The 24,506-nt window shown below is 30.7% G+C and overlaps 1 protein-coding gene across 5 annotated transcripts in view; it reads left to right on the top strand.

The window, feature by feature from the left end:
- LOC107446777 (inositol hexakisphosphate kinase 1) overlaps window positions 1-24,506 on the top strand; it is a 55,830-nt gene that overhangs the window by 17,287 nt on the left and 14,037 nt on the right. Inside the window, exon 1 of one of the 5 annotated variants that reach the window (XM_043053155.3) lies at window positions 3,274-3,410. The exons of 2 other annotated variants lie outside the window; for them this stretch is intronic. Coding sequence is in view for 2 of the 3 variants with exons in the window: in XM_043053153.3 (XP_042909087.2) it covers window positions 19,630-19,668 (39 nt within the window). In the remaining variant the exon portion in view is untranslated. Of the gene's footprint in view, window positions 1-3,273; window positions 3,411-10,788; window positions 10,813-19,281; window positions 19,669-24,506 lie in introns of those variants that run through there. 2 more of the 5 variants (XM_043053151.3, XM_043053153.3) reach the window with 2 other exon arrangements.

The raw sequence follows: 24,506 nt of genomic DNA, 5'->3' as shown, positions 1-24,506 counted from the left end.
GAATAATTAAGAAATGTTTATTCATGTTTACATGAGCCAGTTTGTTACCCCAAAACATATTTTTCGAATTTGTTCATATGATCTTCATTTTTTTATGCCTTTTTCGTCATCGAATATTTAATTTAAAAACTGCGAAATTATCGAATAATTATGTTAAGTGTCAAATGCTCTTTCCTCTAAGAAATTAGGTACATCAAATTTTAAATAAATATTTCAACTCCTTTAGAACTGGTATCACTGGTTGGAAAAGCTGAATCTTTTTTGTAGTTTTCTGCAAGTACTTTGTTACAAATGTAGTTTAACTGTAACTACAACTTATTTTTTTCTTAAATATAGTGATTGCAAACTACTTTGGAATTTCGTAACTATTTCGCTCCTTTAAGGAGACGAACTTTGATGCAGAAATTAATTTACAACCATGTTCAAAATGGTTTTTAATAAAAAAGTGGTTTATATTAAATATAAGGGAATAATTAAGAAATATTCATTCATGTTTACAAAAGCGAGTTTGTTATTCCAAGGCATTGTTTTCGAATTTGTTTATTTAACCTTCTTATGCATTTTATGAGCATGTTGTTTATTCAATTATTACATGTTTGTTTATTTAACCTTCCTATGAACTTTTTTGCTATTTTCGGCAGCGAATATTTCATTTAAAAAATTAAAAATTATCAAGTACTTGCCATTTTTTAAATTGTTTAATGCTCTTTTATTTTCAAGAAATTAAACTTATAAAAAATACGTTCCTTTACTTTTTGAATAACATCCATGTTTCACGAGTGTGCTTTCCCATGCGAAAGTGTGACTAAAGTGATTAATTATCTATTTTTCGTAATGGCTAGTTTAAGTATTAATTATAAAAGATTTTAAATTCGCAATTTCTGTTAACGCTCAGCTACAGATACATCGTCATTTTCATTGCATCCATTGACGAACTCGTCAGGATTTGTACCCTTCAAATTCGGAAAATTAGTTGCGTTAGAACAGTATTTCTTTTCTAAACTAACATTCAAAATAGTTGCCAACAATCAATACAAACTATTTTTTTTTTTGTTGTATCGCATTACTCGCTACACTACTTTTTTTTTTTAAAAAATGTTACAAACTACACTACAAACTACTAAAAATAAGTAGCGACTACAGTAGTTTCAGTTCTTGTAGTGCTCTACTTCTGACCACTGATCAGTTTATAGCAGGGATGGCGAACCAATGGCACGCGTGCCATTTATGGCACCCGACACAATATTTTGGGCACGCCACCGATCACATTTGTTATTACACTATGAATTGTTTTTACTCAAATGCTATTACACTATGAAGCATATGTGACAATTAAATTAAAATTCACAAAAAACACGCAAAATAATAAACAATTATTAATGAAAAAAATTAACAATTAATGCTAAAAAAGCCATTAATAACCATAAAAAACAAGCTAACAATAAATAACTGACAAAACAAAAAATAAACAGTCCTGCTTAAACTAACATCTTACAACCTAATATAAGTTATTTGTCATCTAATCTGCAACAACAGAAGTCACACTGTTACTTTAAGTTGAATTACGCGTATAACTGAGACATTGCAAATATTTTTTTTCTCAATGTAATTAAAGAGTTTTGAGTTGATAATATTTAGCATTAATATTTTCCCAATAATCACGAAGGCAAAATTATTTGACGGCACGTCTATGACCTCATTAAACAATTTTTTGGAAAAAATGGCACGTTGGTGTATTAAGGTTCGGCATCCCTGGTTTATTAGCAGTGTCAAAGTACGTAATCTCTCTCTCTCTCTCTCTCTCTCTCTGTTTCGCTATTTTTGATTTACGTCTAGTATAATATCTCGAGTTTACAAAATAAAAAAATAAAGATCTCACGGTGGTGGGGAAATAATTATTTTATAAAAATGAGATTAACAGTCAATGCGGTATATTTTATGCAAAAAGGTTGGGGGAAAAAAACACGTAAAAGCACTAAAATTTGCAATAACTTTCGAACAAATAGGAGTTTCAAAATAAAATTCCCTCTAAGTTAATAAAAATGGCTATTTCAGCACATCAAATTTTAACTTCGTAATTTCATCGTTATTCGTAATTTCATCATGCATCTATTCTATCAGCGTAATTTCATCATGCCTTTCATCGGGCTACAGGTCAACCGAACATGGCATCTTTTCCTACAAATTTAACAGTTCGTGAACTAATAGTCAAATGTTAATTATTTTAATTTTGTCGTACTCCCTGGACATTTTTCTATGGCCCATCGTGATTTCAAATTTCGAAATCTTATTGTTTTTGCGCAGGAAAACAAAATGTAATGAAAAATGAAGTAAGAAAATATTTGCGACAGATCTGTAATTGCAATAACTCTGAAACAAGTTTAAATTTCAGAAAGAAAAAGAAAGCTTGTGTTAAGTTCCCTAACAGAACTGGCCATTTCAGCTCGTCAAATTTCAGCTTTGTAGTTCCATTCCTGTGGCCCAACGAGCGGCCCATGGGAAGTATTTATGATTATTCTGTCCAAATCAGGTCTAGTAAGTTTTGAGTCCGTGGTCTCGTAAGTTTACGGAAGTCGTGTCAAATACGGTAGTTTGATCTTTGAGAAACGGCATTTTAAAAGACAAAACGTACTCGCCAGCTCTAAATATTTGGTCGCCAATTTGCGAGTGAAAATTTAGCTTTCCTTTTTAAATATACTTTTTAGAGCAAAAGCTAATTTGTTTGAGTTATGGATTCTAATGTAAGAACGAATATTAGTTGTTAATTTGAATCCGACAGGTAAAGGTTAATTATTGACATTTTTTTTTTTAAATGGCGGATTTTAATTTCAGAAGTGGCAGTAATTTGAATCCGACGTTAAAAGTTATTTATTATACAACCTAGCATTTTTTGCTGGTTTTGATTTTTTTATAATTCTAAAGAAATGAAGCAACTATTACAGTAAGGCATTTCATGAGATTAAAATTTTTTTGAAATGCAAATTGTTTTTAGTTGAGCGATAATTTTAACATTTTTCTTTATTTTACTTTTCATAAAAAAACAGGAAAATATAATTTCTTTTTTACTTTATGTAAGAGCAATATTAAGTCAACTACATAATATACGGAATTAAGGCATTATCTAAAGACAAGGTTTTATAACCATGCAGTCATTAGACCTTTTTATTAGAAGTGTTGTTAACATTAAGTTTACATGATTATTGTATGAATTATTCCGATCACACACACACTCGCGGTTTTTGAGTGGAGTGACTTCTATTTATGAATGAAGCTCCCACTCTCAGCCTTCCCAGAATCTGAACGGAATTCTCCTGGTTTCGAGGCTATGTTACATCGATCTTCTTCTACCATAACCATACATCCTGAGAAGACTGCGCGAACTGCATCCTTTGAACTCGAGTTCCCGAAAGGTAAAAAACAATAATAATACCTATATCTAACATTCTTAGCCAAACGATTTTGCTTATTATACAATAACATCCTGTTTGTCATCGTCTGCTCATCGGAATTTAGTTCTTAGTGGTTGGCAGCAAGGATTTTTTGTTCAGAGTTTTATTTATAACTTCGATCCGAGTCAGTTGCGTTCTGGAGGAATTAATATTTTTATTTTTGTTTTCTTGGAGAATATTTTGAGCTGTGAATTTAGAGAACGCATAGTAACAAGATTAATGGCACTTTCCAATCAAAATATCTACATAAAATGAAAAATAATACAATATTGATTTTAATGTATTGTATTATAAATTTTTTTTATGTATCGATTAAAATAAAATTTTTTACATTTTATGTAATGGATTATTAATATTTCATTACTAACATGTTGTATACCTAAAACATTTAGGTGGTTTTCAAGTAAATTAATGCTTATTGATATTTTTTACGGAGATCTTTACTGACATTTGTTTAAAACTAATATGTTTGTACTTAATGTCATAACATTTCATTTATTTTTAGTTCTATACCTAGTATACAGATTGTATTAAAGACTTATTTTATTTTCTATTTCACAACTATTACTATTTCAAAACTCATATTTGTGTTTAATTTCTAGCAATTTTTTTTAAAAATTAATTTCAAATTAATAGAAAAATTTTAATTTGCAGGAAAAACATATATGCCTGAAGTACATAAAATTGTTTAGAATATTTCAACTGAAGTTGCCTCATTCAAAAAATTTTAATAATATTGAATAATAAATTATTTAATTTCATACTTTATAACTGCCTTTCTCAGTTAATGCCGAATAATTGATAACTTAATAAATAACTTTTAAAGATAACTTTAAAAGTTATTAATGAAAAAGTTATTAGTTTAAAAGTCTAAAATAGATAACTTTTTTAAGCCATTACCTAATAATTTACACGGGTCGAAGTTGCATTGTGTTAATTACAAAATTATTATTATTTATTTTGATTAATAAAATAGCTTGTTTTTACACTATCTAATTCATAATAAATTTGTGTTAAAGTTTAGTTAAACTCTTCGATTCAGACGGAAATTTTTTCCATAAAGAGAATGATTTATAACAGGGTGCGTAGTGTTTTTAAAAAGTTCTTAAAGGTGCTTATTTTCGTTTTTTAAAAGCCCTTGAAAGTGCTTTTTTTCATTGGGCGTTTTTAAGAAGTGTTTAATTTACCCCTTTTCAAAATGAGATTTTTCCTTTACTATGTTTATTTTCACTTCGAATTATGCGAAAAGACGCAGTTCACATTGTTCTATTCAACGTTTTCACAATTCATTCAACCCCAATCTATTTTGGCGTTTTGTCAGTCTATAGCGTATGAAAACGCCATTCGTTTTATATGATTCAAAACTTCATGATTTTTAACAATTGTCAAAAACAATACCAAACGTTTTTTTTTTTTTTTGACATGATGGTTGAAACAAGATAAAACCGTCAATTGTCAAAAACCTTCCAACCCTGCCCAATTATATTTTTTTAAAATGCTTAAAAATATTTTTTGAGTGCTTAAAAAGTGCTTAATAGGTGCTTATTTTTTGTTGAATAATTTGGCTACGCACCCTGTTTAATAATAATAAAAAAAGTAATCTAATGATAAAAATGATTGTTCAATTTTGATCTTATGATGTTAGAACAACCAATCAGTGTCAGAAAAACGCATTTCATTTGATTTAAATAGCTATTAATTTCAGATCAAAATTCGTTGCTTGAAATATCATCTGAACTAATTAATTAACTAACTACTCAATAATAAAGATAGTATCTTGAATGGAAAGCCTTTCAGGGATCAACTACATTTTTCTCCGAACGCACCATTCATTGTTTTACTCTTTTTTTTTTTGTTTTATTATATTTACAAAAACTGTACTTCCGTTCATTTTGGGAAAGGGTTGCCTTTTTTAGGTTTATTTTCAATGACAACATCATTAAACTGTTAATTTTTCATTTTTTCACAATAAATGTCTTCACCCTTTGATTAGACTAAAAATCAATTTAAAAATAGCTCCATTAAAATTTTAATGTTTACCTTTAAATGTTAGAATGACCGCTCAGTGATAAAAACAGGGTATCTGCGCACCTGGAAAGTCATGAATTTCGGTATTGAACAAAATTTGTCATGAAATGTCATGATTTTAACTATTTATTTAAAAAAATCATGGAAAGTCATGGATTTAGATCGCCGAAAAATCTAATTTTTAAGGTGGAAATTTCAATCCAAATTCCCCTTTTATTTCATGGGGTTCTGAATGTCTAAATTTGTAACAAAATCCCCACTCACTGTCATATTTGCAATTTTGCATGTCATATTTGCAATATATAACAATTTTGGTTATACCTATCATTTCAATTAATGTTATTATAATGCTTTTTTAAATTTATTGTTGTCTTTTTTTCGGAGAAAACAGTAACTTCGTAAGTCATGAAAAATTCTTGGAATTAGTCATGGAAAGTCTTGAAAAGTCATGAATTTTAATATCTAAAATGTAGCAGATACCCTGTAAAAAAACGCTACTTGATTCGATTTATTAGGTCAATTGTTTGTTGTTGGATGCCAGATTTCATTGCTTCGTCTGCATTAATTAATTAGTGTAGTGTCAGGCAATAGGTTACACGTAAATAATATTTATTGGAGGCATATTCATGAAGAGTTAGCATTCAAGTTATCCACAAATCGAACTGTTCTCGAATAAAAATAGGAAAAAATTTTGCTAATAGTCCCGTAATAATGTTTTGTCTTAGGGAAAAAGGAGGAATTACAATTACTCTATTAAATAGATCGAGGGAAAAGTATATTTAGTCACAGTTAATAAAGGAGCAACGTTAAAAAGTTAATTTATGCATACTTTGAACTAAAAATCGATGAAAAGACAGGATGTGAATATTAAAATGTAAGTAAGTGTTTAGTTTTCAATAATCAAGTAAAAAAAAAATTAGATAAAGGAATAACATAAAAAAGATGTTACATCCTTACTTTTGATGTTACTTTTTTATGTTACATCCCACCTCTCCGAAAATTTTTCAATACTCTCTAAAATTGTTTAAAAAACGTATCTGTGTGGTAAAACCTTCCCTATGTTTAAAACACGATTAACATTGAAAAGAATAAAATTTGTAATTTTAACATAGAAGCAATATTTAAAAGTAATATGAAATATAAAAAACGCACTTATGTAAAAATGACAAAAATTCAACTCATAATTTCGCTACAAATAAATTTTTGTGAGCTTACTTTACAATTAGATGATTTTTTTTTTTAAATAATGACTTTTTCTGAAATTCTGTTAGGTTGAAGTCATTTATTTCTTTATATTTTTTGATGACAGTCTTTCACCAATAAATACTCTTCTTCAAAAACATGACGTATAAAAATAGGAGATGACATTTTTTTGTTATAGGAAAATATTTAATCTGAAGTTAGAGATTTCAGTATTGTATATCTTCGTTTTGTAAAAAAAATGACACAGTGGTCCTTATTCTGTTTATTCTTTATATAGTGGTCGTTATTCTTAAGACTTTCGTATTGTTTTTATTTCTCTTTATTTATGTTTTATATTTGTCATGTCAATAGCAAAATATTTGGAAAAAAAATGGTCAAAATTCCCTGAAGTTGGGAATTTTTTTTCATCGTCTTGCAATGGCCCCCATTATTATAATAAGTCTCAAGAACAATTCAAGATTTTCAGTTTTGCTATTTAAATTTTTAATTTTATGTTTGTTTTTTATTTTTAAGTTCACCTTGTTTACATTTTTTATATTCTTATTTTTGTATCCAAAATTTATTTTCTTCAACATTTGCATGAATATTTTCCTTGTTTTGTTTATTGTTATTCGATTAAACATTCTTTTTCTCCTTTTTTTTAAAATTTTTACATTCTTTATTTTTATTTATAACTTTCTTTTCTTATTTTTATTTATAACTTTTTTATCAGTGCTTTTATCACAATCTTTAACCTTGATTTCAGGAGAAATGTGTAAGGACAAGTAGCTTTTAAAATCAGAAAAAAAAGTTATCAGTTTTCTCTGAATTTGCATTACAACATGTTTCACAAAATCAATCACTAGTTGAAATCCAATGTAAGCTATTAAACTTAATTTGGCGTAAGGTGAATCAGTATTAAAATAACAAAATTCAACAGTCCTAGTTATATTTCCAATTTTTAAATTTAAAGTGCGTGTTTGGTTAAGTTTCAAATTACCTTTTGTTTGTTTTGCATTTGTATGAAAAAGTTAATCGGGTAAATAATTTATTAATAAATAATCAACCTTATTAATTATAAACTTTAAATTATCCAGTATATTATTATTACCTTACGCACATTCATTTTGGGGCCAATCCAGTACTGCAGTAAGAACTCCCAATAAAAGATCCCTCTATTTACGCTTCTAACATCTATTTGCGCTTCTGTTTTCATATTTTGTAATCTAACGAACTTATTACAAAAAATATTTTAAATCATTCTAGAAAGATTCCGGAACGTGTTAAGTTTATATGAATTCACTACTCGCTTTATAGATTAACGTTTTGAGTTTTGTATTTTTCTTACGTTTTATTATCTATTTTTTTGCTTAATATGTTTGATTTCGTATATATTTTACATGTGGTCGATTTTCGTTTCAATTTTTTTAGTGCTCCTCATACTATTGTATAGATATCTTTTGCTTTGTTGACTATATTAATACAATATTAGAAAGCACTCCTTTTTGCGGATATAATCGTGTGAGCTGATGACGAAATTATACCTTTCCATAATTTTGTTTCTCGGCTTTTTAATATTTTTTATTCTATTCATTTTTTTTAAAATAAAATTGTTTTCAAATGTTTTTAAAAATATTTTATCATAATAATTTTTCTTCTTCTCTTTTTATTAATCTTATATTACTTTCCATGATTCTCTTTTTTTAAAACTTATTTTATGAGTTCTGTATACTTGCAGCTTATGCGCAGTAAATAAAACTTATTAATTTTCATCGTTTTTCTCTCTTTTCTTTTTATCCTTTTTTATCGTCTTTATTGTGATATATATATAAAACTTAAATATCAAGCTTTATGTTCGTCATAGTTCTCCTCTCAAGCTAATGTTAAACCTATTTCTTTGTTCTCTGATGGAATCAGCATGACAAATCTTTCTTTAACCTTCAACCCTAGTATGACGAGGTATCTGAACTTTCAGTTTTTTTTTTCCTTCTGTGAACTCTGAAAGATAGGTTTCACATACATTTTTAAATTTCGATTTTTCTTTTGAATACTAATCGCGACATTTTTGCTGCTACTTTTACGATTTGTAAGCATTGATATTTTTCTTATGAGACAGAGATTTTCTATTAATAAAAATAAATTCCAAAAATTAAGAATATTTGATGCGAGCTCATTTCTTTAAAATCCACATTTTCCCCGTTTTTAATTTTTGTCCTAGGTTCTATAAATTAATGAAACCTGAGGTTTAATAAAGTAATTTAAGAAAATAGGTTTAGTTAAGTAATTAAACTTAAATTTAGTTCAATTTTGCTTTATTTGTGTTCATTTACGTCGCACTAGAGCTGCACAATGGGCTAACGGCGACGGTCTGAGAAACATCCCTGAGGATGATCCGAAGACATGCCATCACAATTTTGATCCTCTGCAGAGGGGATGGCACCCCCGCTTCGGTAGCCCGACAACCTGCACGCGAAGTCGAGCACTTTACGGTAGAACAGTTTAACCAGGACAAATACCGCACTCCCTCAGTCCCTACGCAGACTGATCCAAGTGGTCACCCATCCGCACACTGACCGCAGCCAGTGATGCTTGACTTCGGTGATCTGCTGGGAACCGTGTCTTAACGATCAGTCCACTGCGGGACAAATTTTGGTTTAATAAATTAAGAAATATTCTCTGAAACATACATTTGTATTTTATATTATACGAGTGTTTGAATATCTGTCTTTCTTAAAAAAGTAAAGTAATCATTTTCTGGAAATCATTCTCCGGATATTATTAAAGGAATTAGTTTGCGAATAATCAATAAAATATAAGTAATTAGAAAGAAAGAGCAAATAAATAAATAAAGTAAATTACGTATCAATAGAAAATCAAGTTAAAAATTTATAAAAAAAAGAAGAAAAAAAGGAAAAATCCGAAATTTTAACAAGAAGCAAAAGTAAACGAAATGTTTCTTTAATTGGAGAATTTTTGCATTGGAGCATTTTTTTTCAAAAATACTTCTTATAATTTTTATTTCTACTGGTATAATAACTTCCAAAATAATAAATTAAAACTGTTAACTATAAAAAAGGATGAACTTATTAAATTATTAGTTTTACAAATCAATTAAAATTTGAAAGTAAATGTTCCTATCGCTTGAATCGTTCGTTTTAGCCATTTGGGGAAAAAAAAAAAACTAGAATGCGTAGTCTGAATTTTGTATCAAAAAAAGAAAAAAACATTATACGCTGCATTACAATTTTTGAGACTCGTGTGACATTTTTTTTTATTTTTCCTCCTCTCATGAAATTCTCAACTTCCGGTTTTTAACTTCTTTTAATAATAATCTTATTTTAGGATTGAAGTCAAATTATAATTGTTGTAATATTATATTAAACAAAATCTACGCTTTGTTTCATTTTGTAAAATATTAAGTATCGTAGAATAATTCTTCAGGAATCTTTTAATGTTTTGCGTCATCATTGCTCTTTCCCCTTCCACCCCCATGTTAGCAAAAATTGGCAAATCACAAACCCCCGTTAGTTGCTTACGTAATATTTGCATGACGAAAGTGGAGGTGTTTCATTCCTTCCTGATTTTCCTTCAAAAAAATTACGTAAATTATGTTCGTATTATACGCTTTAATCAATTTTAACGAAAGAGAAGCAAGCGTTTTAAGTGCGTCAAACGATAATGCTAGTAAAAATAAATACTTTCCACTATCAAAGCTTGTTCTGAAACATAAATATTATTTCTTCTTCCAGTTCGAATGAGAAAAGAAATTTCTTGATTATTGTTTTAAATATTTTCAATCTGGAAAACTGTTATTTTTCGTGGGGAATAAAACAGATAAGATCACTCATCATTCTAATAGTGTCATTCTAGAACTTTAAAAGATTGAGAAAGATTTAAATTTCGCATGAGTTTTGGAACGATTATATATTTATCTTAACGCTTTCTTCGAAAATCTAATCACAATAAAATTATTGTTTTTTTGCAGCAACGTATTCTTTCGGCTGAAGATAAAAAAAATAAATTTATCACCTTTTTGATTGCGAATTAGTTTCGCGGTTGTTAAAGTTTTTGTGTTTCAATGAAATTTAATTATGCATCCCAGGAAGGGTTAACAAAAAAATCACATTTTTGCCAGTTCTTGGAGAAAATTATGGTAAGTTTGATTTCAGTAAAAGAAATTTTATTCTTTAAACTATCAATATGTAAATAAATAAAAAATTGATTTCTATATTCATCGAGTATCAAGGGTAGTGGCGCCCTACAAGTACTACTTTTTTGTAGTTTGTAGTGTAGTGTACTATTTTTTTAAGAAAGTAGTGCAATGCTGTAGAGATTCCTGACTACTACTTTTTACGTTAGTTTAGTATATGAACAGGATTCTAACACAACTAATTTTTCGAATTTGATGCGTACAATTCTTCGCGGGTCAAACAATGGACGCAATTTAAAATGCCCCTAGGACTGCGAGTTAACAAGAATTGCGTTGTTTGAAATACGTATAGCCAATATTTAAGTTAGCTATTACGAATAATATATAATTTATCACTTATGTTGCACTTTCACATGCGCTCTCGTGAAACATTTATTTTATTTTAAAGGACGGGAACATATTTTCGATGCATTTAATTTCTTAGAAAAAATGAAAGAGCATTAAACGCTTCACGAAATTAACAAGTATTTGATATTTTCCTAGCATTAATTAAATTAAAATATTCGCTGTCGAGAAGGGCATAAAAAGTTGAATTAAATGAACGAATTCGAAAAAAATGTTTTAGAATAAGAAACTGGCCCATGTAAACATGCATTAGTATTTCTAAGTAATTCTTCATGTTTGATATAAGCCAATTTTTTATTCAAAACAATTTTGAACATAGGTGCAAATAAATTTCTGAAACAAAGTTCGGTTCCTTAAAGTGATGAAGGAGCGAGACTACATTTTGAAAATAGTTTGTAGTCACTACATTTAAAAAAAAAGTTGAAGTAAACTACAAAAATATAGTTTTTTTTGACCACGGGTTATAATGAATTGCGACATTTAATAAACAAGCATAATTTTGTCGCTATTATATTATTATTATTTCTCTGCCATTGTTATTATTTATTTCATTAACACTGCTTTGTTTAAATTTTAAATTTGTTTTGCAGACTTAAATTATTAATTCGGTAGTTTATTTATTAAAATATATTCAGGGTTGCCGCAAGCGACTAAAATGCAACTATTTTCGGCACTAGGCGACTATGCCACCTTTTTTTTGTTGTTGCCTGAAAAGGCTTTAAGCAACTATTTTCAGGAAAAAAAAAGACTTTTGGGAGACTTTTCTGTACTCCTAGCTATGCTTTTTTAGGCATAAATTGGGTTGAAAACCTGCTGCCTTCGAAAACTCCAAAACACAGAATTTAAAAAAAATAAAAAATAAAAAAAAATTTAACATTTTGAATTGCTTATTTGAATTATCATTTTTTAAGTCGTACAATTTGCACAAATTCCATTGTAAGTCTGTTTTGTTTCTCGATCGCCATTTCAACGTTTATTGCTACAAAATTCCGCATGATTTTAAAAAAAACCTATTTTTAATAGTCAATTATATCAATAAAATCAACCCTTTTACCCCTAATAACCCTTTTATCAATTATTGATATAATGGAAATTTCTTTTAAAAAAAGGAAGGTTTTTTTTTATGAAAAAGTATTTTTTTGAATGAGTTATAGTAATTAAAAGTATCTAATTTTCTGCAAATAAACAAATTTTTTTTTATATAATAATTTAGTGCTAGAACTCTAACGTTTATATAAAAAGTAAATGGACTATTGGATCATAGTATGACAATTAATTCATTTTATAAAATTTCAGTCGTATTTTTGTTCTTATTCTGGCAAATATTTTCATGCTTTAAGCTACAGAAAAGCAACCCTTTTGTTCATTTTTTTTCTGTAGCAACCAACAATGTTATTTCTAGTGACTGTTATTTGGTTAAAGTAATCTTTCTACGTTTTTCATAAGTTAATGATTCGAATCTCTCTCACGAGGACCATTCGTTTTCTATTTTTGAAACATTTTAAGCACCGTTACTATTTTTACCTGTACTTCTCACACAGGCGTTAGTTATTTTACTTATCTGACCGATGAAAGATAAATGATTTCAGAAGTACTTACTGCAGGGCATTTCGATAAAAAGAACGTATAAAATACCAAAAAAGAGTAAGTTTCCTAATGGTGGTTTTCACAAAATTTATAACGGAACTTGTTACATTAGTTAAAAAAATTGATTAAATTTTAAATGTACGCTTTTTCAAACTATGCAAACGATTTTGTTCAAATTTTGAACTAGAATTTTGAGCTCGAATTTTTTTCAAATTTGACTATTAAATAAAGTAATAATAAATAATTATTAAGAAATAGTATTATTTAAATAGAATTAATTACCTTTAAACGAATTTTACAATTGTTTGTAAATATTTTCGATTTGATTAAAAATTTCTTGAAATGCCTTTAGCGAAATATGCTGTAAGTGACATTAAAAGGTTATTACTTTCGACTGCTCTCCTGTCAGGGGTCTGTTTAGAAGAAATTTGGGTCCGTTAACGGACCCTTCACAAAATATCTTTCCATAAAAACGGACCCTTCACAAAATATTTTAACTTAAAAACGGACCCTTCACAAAATGATTTTTCTTTTAATCAGACCCTTCACAAATTTGTTTATCGTCATTATTATTTTGTGAATCGAATAAACCCTTTCCAGGGCAGAAAACAAGAAAGATGGATGTAAACGAATTAAGTTTTGTCTTCGGCAGACGATTCTTCCATTATTCGCGTCCGAAATTAATATTCTGCGTTCAGCAGTATAGGCTAAATACCAAATATTTGTATGTTGCATCTCTAATTTAGAAGCAGCAATTGTTGTTTATTTTTTAAAATTTAATTTTTTTAATTATAATTTTACAGTGTTGAGCATTATCATGTATGTCTTTACAATTTAAAAACTCCTTGAAAAAGTTTTTTTTTTGCAATAACGGACCCTATTTGCACAAATTCATAAAAGCGGACCCTGATTGAAAAAATGTGAGTAATTTTTTCACAATTTCACGAAAAACGGACCTTTCACAAAATGTCTGGACAGACCCCTGCCTGTTTTAACTATTGGTACCATACTTTCCAGATTGCATCTATCCTCAAATATTTTAAATATCAAGAATCCAGATCTTTTGAAAAAAAGATTATGTTTGTTCAGAGAAAGTGATTTTCGCGTTTGATTTCGTCTAATTTTTAATATTTGACAAGGATTCTAAAAACATATATTAAGGATGGTCTCTACGGAACACCTTTAGGTATTAAGTGTAAGATCTTAATCATTCAAGAGTCTATTAAATGAGTTTGAAAGGCAATCAAGTAAGATATTTTTGTTCACATTGTTTAATATAATGAAATAATTATTTTATTCAAACTTTAAATGTTTGAACAATATTTCATGAAATTTTCTTCGGTTAAGTCTTAAAACTCAGTCTTCTGAGACTTCTTTGAAAAAAAGTGACTACTCATAGCTTGAAATGAAATAAACCAAATTTTGTTAGTTGCTGTTCTGTTCTTTTCAAAATGAAAGTTGTAATTTGCATTTTTGCCTGAGTTGCATACATATAAACACTATTTGTAATTTTTCGGTAAAATCTGGATAGTGTATTGACTTGCAAAATGAGTTATTATCAAAGAAAAAAATCCTTTCTTTAATTACTATTCCTTTGAAAGACTTGGAGTAATATAATAATAAGCCACATTTCCAATTTATACAAGAGAGTGTTTTATTATTTTTACTATCATCATTTTAAGATATAAAACCCCATGGTTTTCATGTGAGCCGGGTTGCAAAGAAAAGCCGGCCTACAATGAAAAATGGCCTATTCTTTCCATTCTATTTCGAGTAAGCCAAGCCTGTCAAGTATCAATTCCTCTAAGTGACACATTCTATATTCTTTCACAAAGATTTCAATTCTTTCACTCTATATTTCTTACGTAACACAAAGACAGGCACGAAGCCATGTGGAACATCGAAGTTTGCCAGGTACACAAAACAAAAATATATCACGGTTACAGTAAAATGCATAAACAAATAATAAATCTAAGTTAGGTAAAGGAAGTAGACTAGAAAAAATTATATTTTAAAAAATTCGACGTGCTATATTTAATAAACTTAACGTTAATTAACATTCTAAGTTATGTAGAGAAACTTAGTTCAACTTTAATACTCCATATCAATAAAAATTGATAAAGATTAGCTGGTGCGGACGTCATAGATCACATGCGTGGGTATTGGTTTGTCTTTCAAATGGAAAAACCTTTTTTTTTCTCTTCAAAATATTAAAATACAAACAAATTATGGCTGATTGCACAGTGAGAAAGTAATCTTGCAATAATTTATTTGCATTTTGATACTTTGTAATGATTTTTCAGCGTTTGAAATTTAATGGTTTGTTGGGTTATTTACCGTTAATTGTGTGGTGAATTTTTAATAATCGTAATCCTCATCGTAGACATTCAAAAAAATAAGTAATTACCAAGCAGTATAATTAAGTAATAAATACTAATATAACGTACAAAATATGCGTTACAAAGTCCAAAATAATACTTTGTATTTGAACGGCCCCACTCTAAAAATACCAATATTTTATGCATATTTACACGTAGAACTGTTATAAGAAACTTTAGTTTTTAATTTACATAAAAATAAATAGAATGAGTTTTATTTTACTTTATAACTGTCGTTGAACAGCCGACCCAATTTTATGCGTTTACGACTACTAATGTTCAACTCCGTAGCCTTGTTATTTTGAACCCAATCCAAAAGACAAGGGAACTTCAGGATCGAGTATTGGGAGAAATTTTGCCTTCGTGGAGGACTTTTCGATGGAGCTAACCCGCATTTGCGTTACATGGAGAGGAAGGCAACGAGAACCTCCCACGGTTAGCCTGACGGCAAGGGGACTCTTGATCCGTGATCCGCCTACCACTGAGGGTATTTCACGTCAGCACTGTGGTCGGTGCAAGCCGGATGCGGAATTCGTATCGACTGGGATTGGAACCCGGTTCGCCGCATTGGAAGGCGAACGCTCTATCCCATTGATTCTCAACCTTTTTAACGCTGCCGCCCCCTTAAGGAGCAAAAAAACATTTCAACGCCCCCCTTTGTGAAAATCCAGTTATTTAGAGCATGGTGACGGAGGGAGGTGTGCTGCATTATATGAGACAACATTAAGCAATTTATTAAGAATTAAATTTGGTTTTCAAAAAAAATGTGTACATTAACTCGATACTTTTTCTCACGGCAGGTAATCTCAGTCTATTTGTTAAAAATAAAATAAATGCGGTAATGAAAAGAATACACAGCAAGGAAACCTATGCCTTAAAAGAATCATTTATTCTTAATTAGATAATTAAAAAAACACCCAAAATAATTTTTTTACACTAAAAAGTAGTATCAACGAAACATTAGTTTCTTGACGATCGGTTCAATACTATTAGTGAGGTGAAGATGCAAGTCTCCTTGTTGCACAATTTCGAGTTGATTTTTTTTTTTTGTGACAAGATCTGTTCAGCACTGAATTCATATTCGACAAGGTAGGAGGACGGGAAAGCATTTGAAATTGTTTTAACGATAGTCCGCAGTCCAGGGTAGAGGCGACTGATGTTACCTTGAAGCTAAAATTCTGTGAGACGATCACCACTTCAAAGTTTCATTAGTTGAAAGTTCGACCAATTCCTCATAAATCTGAACCTCTGCTGTTTCAATATTCACAAAAGGGTTCATAACACAATAACCTATTGAGGGACTTCCAGGGAACAAAACATCTTTAAAGCGATCGGAACGTGCAAAGAGTCAAGGTGTTGACAATATTCTTATGCATCATCAGAGCGAATTTCTCCTGCTTTGCTGAACTCATTCCAACCGAAATTCTGCTTCCACAAAATGAGTTTTTTCAGAAAGGCAGAAATGACTGATTTTGTAGATATCAAATTGAGCTTGTCGCCTTGAAGTTATAAATTAATGCCATTAAATTTTACAAATAAATCCGCCGAAGTCTTTCTTAAATTCTAGCAATCTATCTCGCAGAGCTACATCTCTGTTTTAGAGGAATTCAAGCACAGAGTCAAAAAGATTCCAAAACCTATTGAGACTGACGTCTTTGGAAAGTCAGAGAATTTCGGTGTGTAGTAGCAAGCGATTGAATTCTTCATCATACACAGCTGTCTAAATAATCAATCGTTGAGAGCATTACTGGGAATTTTGTTCTCAACAAATATGACATATTGCAATAGCTGATGCAAACGGTCACTGAGAGTTTTTCCTACTAAGTGCTGTCTGTGAATCACGTAGTGAACAGCTAAAATATCTGGTATTTCACTTTTCAAAAGGGCGATAAACCCACGATGTCGACCCATCATTGCAGGAGCTCCATCAGTGGCAATCGACATAATATTCACAGGAGAAATGTTTTACTCTGTAAAATAATCTTTGACAGTATTAAAAATAGATTTACCTTTGGTATCTACGATCAAGCTTCTTGCAAAAAGCATCTCTTGAACACTTTCTCCTACCTTTACAAACCGGACCTACGCCTACAGTAAAGTCTACATTGCATGGCAAGGTTGATTCATCAACTTGAAGCGAAAATTCGTTGGATATCATAAGTTAGCATAAAAAAACTTCAACGTCTTCAGCCATCTCACCCTTTCGTTCCCGCACTGTATCGTTGCTTAATGGGATATTTTTTATTACAATGGATGTGGCTGGATGATGTAAAACTGTTTCTAAAACTTCCTTGACAACCGGCAGTATCAACTCAGCACCTATTGTATGAGCTTTCCCAGAATTAGCAATACATTTTGATATATTAAGAGAAGCTATCGAACCATCGTCGCATTTTTGTGATGAGGTTGCTAGCAACCCTGAGACCGAAGGTGCCTTCAGAAACTTGTCTTCGATGTTCGTGAAAAATGACAAATTTTTATTTTGTTTGTCAGGATGAGTTTTTTGCAAATGCTCCTGCTAACGGAAAGATTTCATTATCTCATTAGATAAAACTTTGTTACAAAGTAAACACATGGGCAGTTGAGAGTTCAACAGCGATTGAACAAATCTAGACTTCAAGTACGTGGCACGGTATTGATGACTGATGACACTTCTTTTTGTTAACTAACATTGTTGGTGCCAGCAAACTACAAACGATGAAAGAAAATCAACTATTTCTCCAAATTAATGAATAATTTATAGTAAAGAATTAATTCGCGCACATACCTGGACAAATAAACAATGAGATCGAATCGAAACTGGGGAAAAAACTGTAAGGAAGGTAACGAAAATAAATATGGGCCAAGAAATATGGGCCAAATCAAGCATTCATACCGAAAGCTCATGCACTTGGATTTGCGTCAAATGGCTTGAATGAGTCAGAGCCATTCGCGAAATAGCTTGAATGAATCAGAGGTAAAAACTACTGACTCATGCGCTGCGCTGTGTTGGTTAGGATCGGAGAATAGGTGTCGTATAAGTTTGTTTTATTGGTGGTGCAAAAGGTGTATCAGATAATCTTAATTTATTATATTAATTTAATCTATTTTTTCTTTTATATTAATATTAGATTAATTTTATTTATTAAATAAATTTATTTTAATAATTTTATTTGCAAGTTTCAAAATTAAATTTGAATGACAAAACATGCTCATCGCCCCCCTACCGCCCAAAACATACCTACCGCCCAAAACAAGTTCACCGCCCCTCAGCATACTCCCAACGCCCCCAGGGGGGCGGTATCGCCCCCGTTGAGAAACAGTGCTCTATCCCCTGAGCCATTGCGGCTCAAATAGAATGAATTGGATGGTCCACGTGATTCGAATGAGTGATCACGAAAAAAAAAAAAAAGATACTGCGTTTTAGACTTACTGAAACAAGAAATCGGGGAAGGCCGCAGTTGAGATGGGCTGACTCAGTGGAGTCTGATTTTCTTGCAATTAATGAAAAGAATTAAAGATCAAAATTAAATCTGAAGTCGTCATCGAGAAATCTTCAGAGGAAGGCATTGGCTCACATTGGGCTTTCTGGCCGATTATAATGATGATGATGAGTTTTTAATTTGATTTAAAATTTACAAAATTAGAATTGTTTAAAAGTAAGGTTTTACTAGTTCGTACTCTTAGCTAGTCTACTCTTAGCTAGTCTAAGTAATCTCGCAGAGGGCTGTTGCTATGGAAACCTGAAACGATTTACGTGAGCTTAATTTTCTCAAAATTTAAAAATCCCAATAGATAAAACAGAATTTAAGAAGAAAAAATTCCTCCTTGGTATAGTGTCGTCTTTTTTTAAGTTTGCTTGAAAAAAAATTTTTTTGCCACTTTTTGCTGAATTTTTCTGAAAGCAGCAGTTTTTTTTTCTTTCTTTTACTCACCTTGAAATAATACCTATTAATATATTCCGCTTTTTTTTTAAAAAAATTGTTTTTTATTATTATTATTCTATATTTTATCGGATAAGACGGAATCTTATCTAATCGTTAACGCACTCTTTCTTCATTTCAATCAACATAAAAGAGTTGAGATTAGAGCATACTCCATTGAAATATACGGTGCTGTATACGAGACGGAAGATGTGTTATCAAATAAATACAGGTCAATGTCAAGCTGTTTGTAAAAAAAATTATTTTACGAGCAATTAATCCTCACCTTTGAATCTCTCTTCTTTTTAATCTTAAACACCGAAGTTGAAAGAAATAACCAAAATATCCTTGAGAAGAAAAATTATTTATTGCATATTTTTATCGCTAAAAGGATCATCAGATGTCATTTTTCGATGCTTTAAATACGGTTTTTAGCAAGTCAAAGAATCGTGCGGGACAGATAGAATATCCATTGCTCTCGTCTATTGTTTTGTGGTTCGATTAAGAAAATAAACTTCTTCTCAATTTGGCTTTTACTTCTTATTAAAATGTACAGTGATTTGGATTTTAACATTCGTAGGATAAAAGTAAGTACATACTAAATATTTGACTGAAATATCGTGTGTAGCCTAACATATCATGTAATCATTTGTACACCATGTTAGACTAGTTAGCTAGACTAAGCCTAGGCTAATTTATTAACAATAACGCCTTGTACGTTTTTTTTTTCAATCCACACTTGTGCAACAGCCGGAGTGGCACACACTTAAGTCAAGTGAGCCGCGGCGGCTCAGGGTGCTCGCTTTCCAATGAACTGACCCAAGTTCAAATCCAACCGATGGCAGGTTAGTTTGAATTCTACTGCTGGCTCGCACCTATAACAGAGCCGAAGTGAAATATCCTCGGTGGTGGACGGATCATAGGTTGGATTCCCCTTGCCGTCGGACTGACATGGGATGTTTTCGTGCTTTTCCCCTTCATGTAACGCAATTGAAGATTAGTTCCATCCAAAAATCCTCAAAAAAGGTAGTTATTGTTTCAATGCTTAATACAGGAATTCCCTTGTCTTCTGGGTTGGCTTGTAGTATAATATCTTTAAATTTTATTAAAATATTGGGTGCCAGTCAGGAATGTTGGGTTATTTGTTGGGATTTTCAGGAGACGCTAGGGATTTGTAGATCGAGGCATGTGATTATAGGCTCATGTAATAGACTTTTAATTATTGATGGTACGGGTAGAACTAACGTCCACAGTGGACAGATCATAAGACAGGGTTCCTAGTAGATCATCGAAGTAAAGCATCATTGGCAGTGAGCGGGTGGATGACCACAATGATCATGATCATAATGATAATGACCACAACGATCAATGGTGCGCGTTATCGGTCTTCGTTAAACTGTTTTACCGTAAAGTGCTCGACTCAACTCGTCTCGACTAGAAGCCATCCCCTCTGCAGAGGATCGAGATTATGATGTCATATTTTTCGGTTCTCTCCAGGGATGTTTTCCAGACTGTCGCCAATAGCTCATTGTGGAGCTCTATAGTGCGATGTTAAATACTTGTACTACTACTACTGAATTAACATCTTATTAAAACACTTCGTTTTGGATTCGTTAGAAGTGCCGTATTCAGAGTCGCGATGGCTCAGGGGATAGAGCGTTCGCCTTCCAATGAGGCAAACCGGGTACGAATCCCAGTCATTACTGGTCGAAACGAATTCCGCATCCGGCTTGCTCCGACCGCAGTGCTGACGTGGAATATCCTCAGTGGTAGACGGATCATGAGTTAGAATCCCCTTGCCGTCAGGCTAACCGTGAGAGGTTCTCGTGGTCTACCTCTCCATGTAACGCAAATGAGGGATAGTTCCATCAAAAAGTCCTCCACGAAGGCACATTTCTCCCAATACGTGATCCAGGAGTTTCCTTGTCTTCTGGATTGGGTTCAAAATTACAAGGCTGAGGAGTTGAACATTAGTAGTCGTAAGCCCAAAAATTGGGTCGGCTGTTCAACGACGGTTATAATATGAAATAAAAAGTGACATATTCAGGGCAAGAACACAAAATGTGCGACAAGAATAAAAACATTGTTTATTTATTTACAATGCTTTTCTTTGCAACGAAAGCTTAACATTGCAACCACCAGCCCAAGATGCAAAATACTCTCTTAAGGTAGGAAACACCCCTTTAAAAGAGTTCAAACTGTTCTGAAATTAATATCTAAAGTGGATATCATACAGCTCTAGCTGGTGGAAAAAATGTAGAGTTAGCGTTATTATCTCAAAAACAGCTAGGGACATCCGGGGCATGGATATAAAATTAAATTATTAAGTTGTTAGTGCAATTGGGCACTTAACAGTTTTGTGGGTAATTAATGCTACGAAAAAAATTCCTTTTAGGAAATGTAACATTTGATCAAAAGGAATGGTTAACTACTTTAAACAACGAATATTATATTGAGTCTGCTAAAAGGAGAAAATCGTTTTCATTATTTCCGAGCATCAGTGAAATAGTTTTCGGAACCTAAATCTTAATTGCTTGACAGCGAAGAAAGATATTGACGTTATATGACTCATAACTATTTAATATTCACGCTGTATTGTTTCTTAGAACAGACTTTGAATTTCTTCTTTGTAATTATAGTTTACAAGGACTTTCACTACTAGGGGAAAAAAAGAACTTTATTCTTTCGTGTTGTGAACAAACGGCACTTGAAGTGCAATTTTTGGTTTTATTAGTGTATGTTATTGCTTTGTGTTAGAATTCCGTGAATTGGTTTGTGACGTCATTAGCCAGTTTCTTTTGCGGTTAGACATTTAAAAGGAAACTCTATTATGCAACTTCTGAGCGGGAAAGGTAATCAGTAGTCAGTTATCTTTAGTTTATTTTATAAATTTTTATTTTATCACTTTTTGAGAACATTTTATGAAAATGTCTGAACGGGGGCCAATCTAATAAGTAGTGCCTGTTGTAATAGTCTTTGATTTTCTTGTGCAATAGCTAAATTTTGAAACTTTTTTTTTTTTTGAATTCGAAAGATATCGCCACAGAAACTTAAATTAAAAGTAATGGAAACACAAGAAAAAGGTAATAACGAAAGAAGTTATTTAGAGAATTATTATGCTTAAAAAAAAAAAAAAAAAATTTGGACTATCTAGAATATTTTCAACAATAACGGGGACGAGGAAAATATTGTATTTCTTGGGACAAATATGTTAATAATATTTTGCTTAGCCAAGATATATGTTAATTAAAAAATGCTTTACAACCAATTTATATCTTTTTTGCGACATTATTGTGCTGGACACTAAGGACACAATGCTGGACAGAAAGCCGCAACAATCTTTTTTAGAGGACTTTCGCAATATTTGCACGGCCACAAAATAAATATTTAGTTAGTTTTTATGGACAATGCAAAGTAGGTATTTTATTTACGTCGCACTAGAACTGTACAATGGGCTATTGGCGACTGTCTGGGAAACATACCATCGCAATTTTGATCCACTGCAGAGGCGATGGCTCTTTCGCTTTGGTAGCCCGACTACCTGCACGCGAAGTCGAGCATTTTACGGTAGAACAGTTTAACGTGGACCTATACCGAGCACCCTCAGGCTGACTAAAGTTGTACGTTGGCTGATCAAAGTGGTCAGTTCTTTTGAATGACCAGTTATTTTAATAAATAATAAATTCATTTCTTATTTTTTTTATTTATTTTTATGTTGATGGTTTTCTTTTCAGATTATGATGCATTACGTTTTCTTTTTTTTTTTTTTTTTTTTTTTTTTTTTTTTTTTTTGTATACATTTATTCTTTAGTATGTAAATTACATCAGATTTAGTTTTGAAGTAATTCATTGTTGCATGGAAATAACTGTAAATATCAGTTTTTTTTTCTTTTTTCTTTCTTTCTTTCTTTTTCTTGTTCACTTTGATCGATCTTTATATTGAGGTTTCTGTTTCCGGAAATTAGAAAATTCAGGTTCACCATTTGTAACGCATGTGTTAAATCACACCTTTTCTTAAAATCATTTTTTATCAACTTGTTCCTATTTTAATTATTTTATTAAAAAATGTTGAGTGTTACTCATATTTAAAAAAAAAAATTAAATAAATAAATAAAAAATTGTGGAGAATTATGACGTGTATCTCTTCACTACACCCACGGTCAATTTAAAAGGTTGATCTAGCGATACTATTAATTAAATGTTTATTAAAATATTATTTAGTTTCGTTTTATACTTTGTATTTAAGAAAGTTTTTTTCCCGGAATATATATAGTTTACCCCTCTCCAGAGGAAAAATGATAGTTGACTCTGAATTGGTTAAATTAATTAATTTCTTTGCATTCATGCATTTGTAAGGATTTTTTTTATTGTAATCTCACATAATTTTAAATTGTGATAATATTGCCGTGCAATTGGGAAAACAACATTAAGTGCAATTTTTTCACACTTAAACGTTGATTTTTCATTTGCACAGCAGAACAATTGTTTTCCCTTATATCTCTTTTATATGAATTTTTTATATAAATTTTTTATATAAATTTTTTGTATGAGTTTTTTCTAATAATCAGAGGTGAATCATAAGGTTTTTGTAAGAGTCATGGCACTACGTACAAATTATAATTACTATATTTCAGAAATTTAACTAAAATGTACATCATTTCCCCCCCCCCCCAAAATTCGATCATCCTGCTCTCAAGTAATATTTATAAATTTACTACTGCATAAAATAATGAAGCTTTTGTTGGGAAATAATGACAAATAGAACATGAAGAAAGTAAAAATATCAATGAACTAAAAATATTAAAAAAATCAGCTAATTTTAATTAGTGCATACTTCAAATAGGGTTTTTTGCCCCTACTAAAATTTTTTCCGTCTTTTTTTTAAGATATAACAATCATGCACACAATGGGTCTGTCCCATGAATCGGGGCTCTTGGATCCCGCTCCGAATGTTTTCAACTTTTGAGAAGTAAGAAGTAATCATAAACGGTTGTAAATCATTCAACGGTTAATTTTTCGATTGTTTCAATTCATAATTTTCACGTAAATCAATATTTAAATATTTTTTTTCTTCAGAAAATTAACTACAATAAAAAAAAAAAATTGAAATCGAAAGAATAATAAAATACAATTTAAGATTTTTTCCAACTTATGAAACATTCCCATCGAATGTGGCTCGATTGTTTTACTTTAAATGCACCTATAAAATTCTCAATTTTTAAATACGTATTTTACAGGAATTTTTATTTTGATGAAAATATGATAAAAGAATATTGTGGCAACAACGTTTAAAAATATTATGCATCAAAATAAAAAGTTTGTTTTCAAAACACTTGAATACTACACGAAAGAGAAACCGATTGAACTTTTCAGTTTTACGTTACGTCTCGGAGAACTGACCTGTCTTAAAAATTTATAAATATGG

This window comes from Parasteatoda tepidariorum, chromosome 2 (assembly GCF_982258835.1).
Source record: "Parasteatoda tepidariorum strain Cologne lab strain chromosome 2, Ptep-v5.0, whole genome shotgun sequence".
Classification (NCBI taxonomy): Eukaryota; Metazoa; Arthropoda; class Arachnida; order Araneae; family Theridiidae; genus Parasteatoda; species Parasteatoda tepidariorum.
Note: the sequence above shows the minus strand (reverse complement) of the source record. Positions and strands in the feature narration are given on the sequence as shown.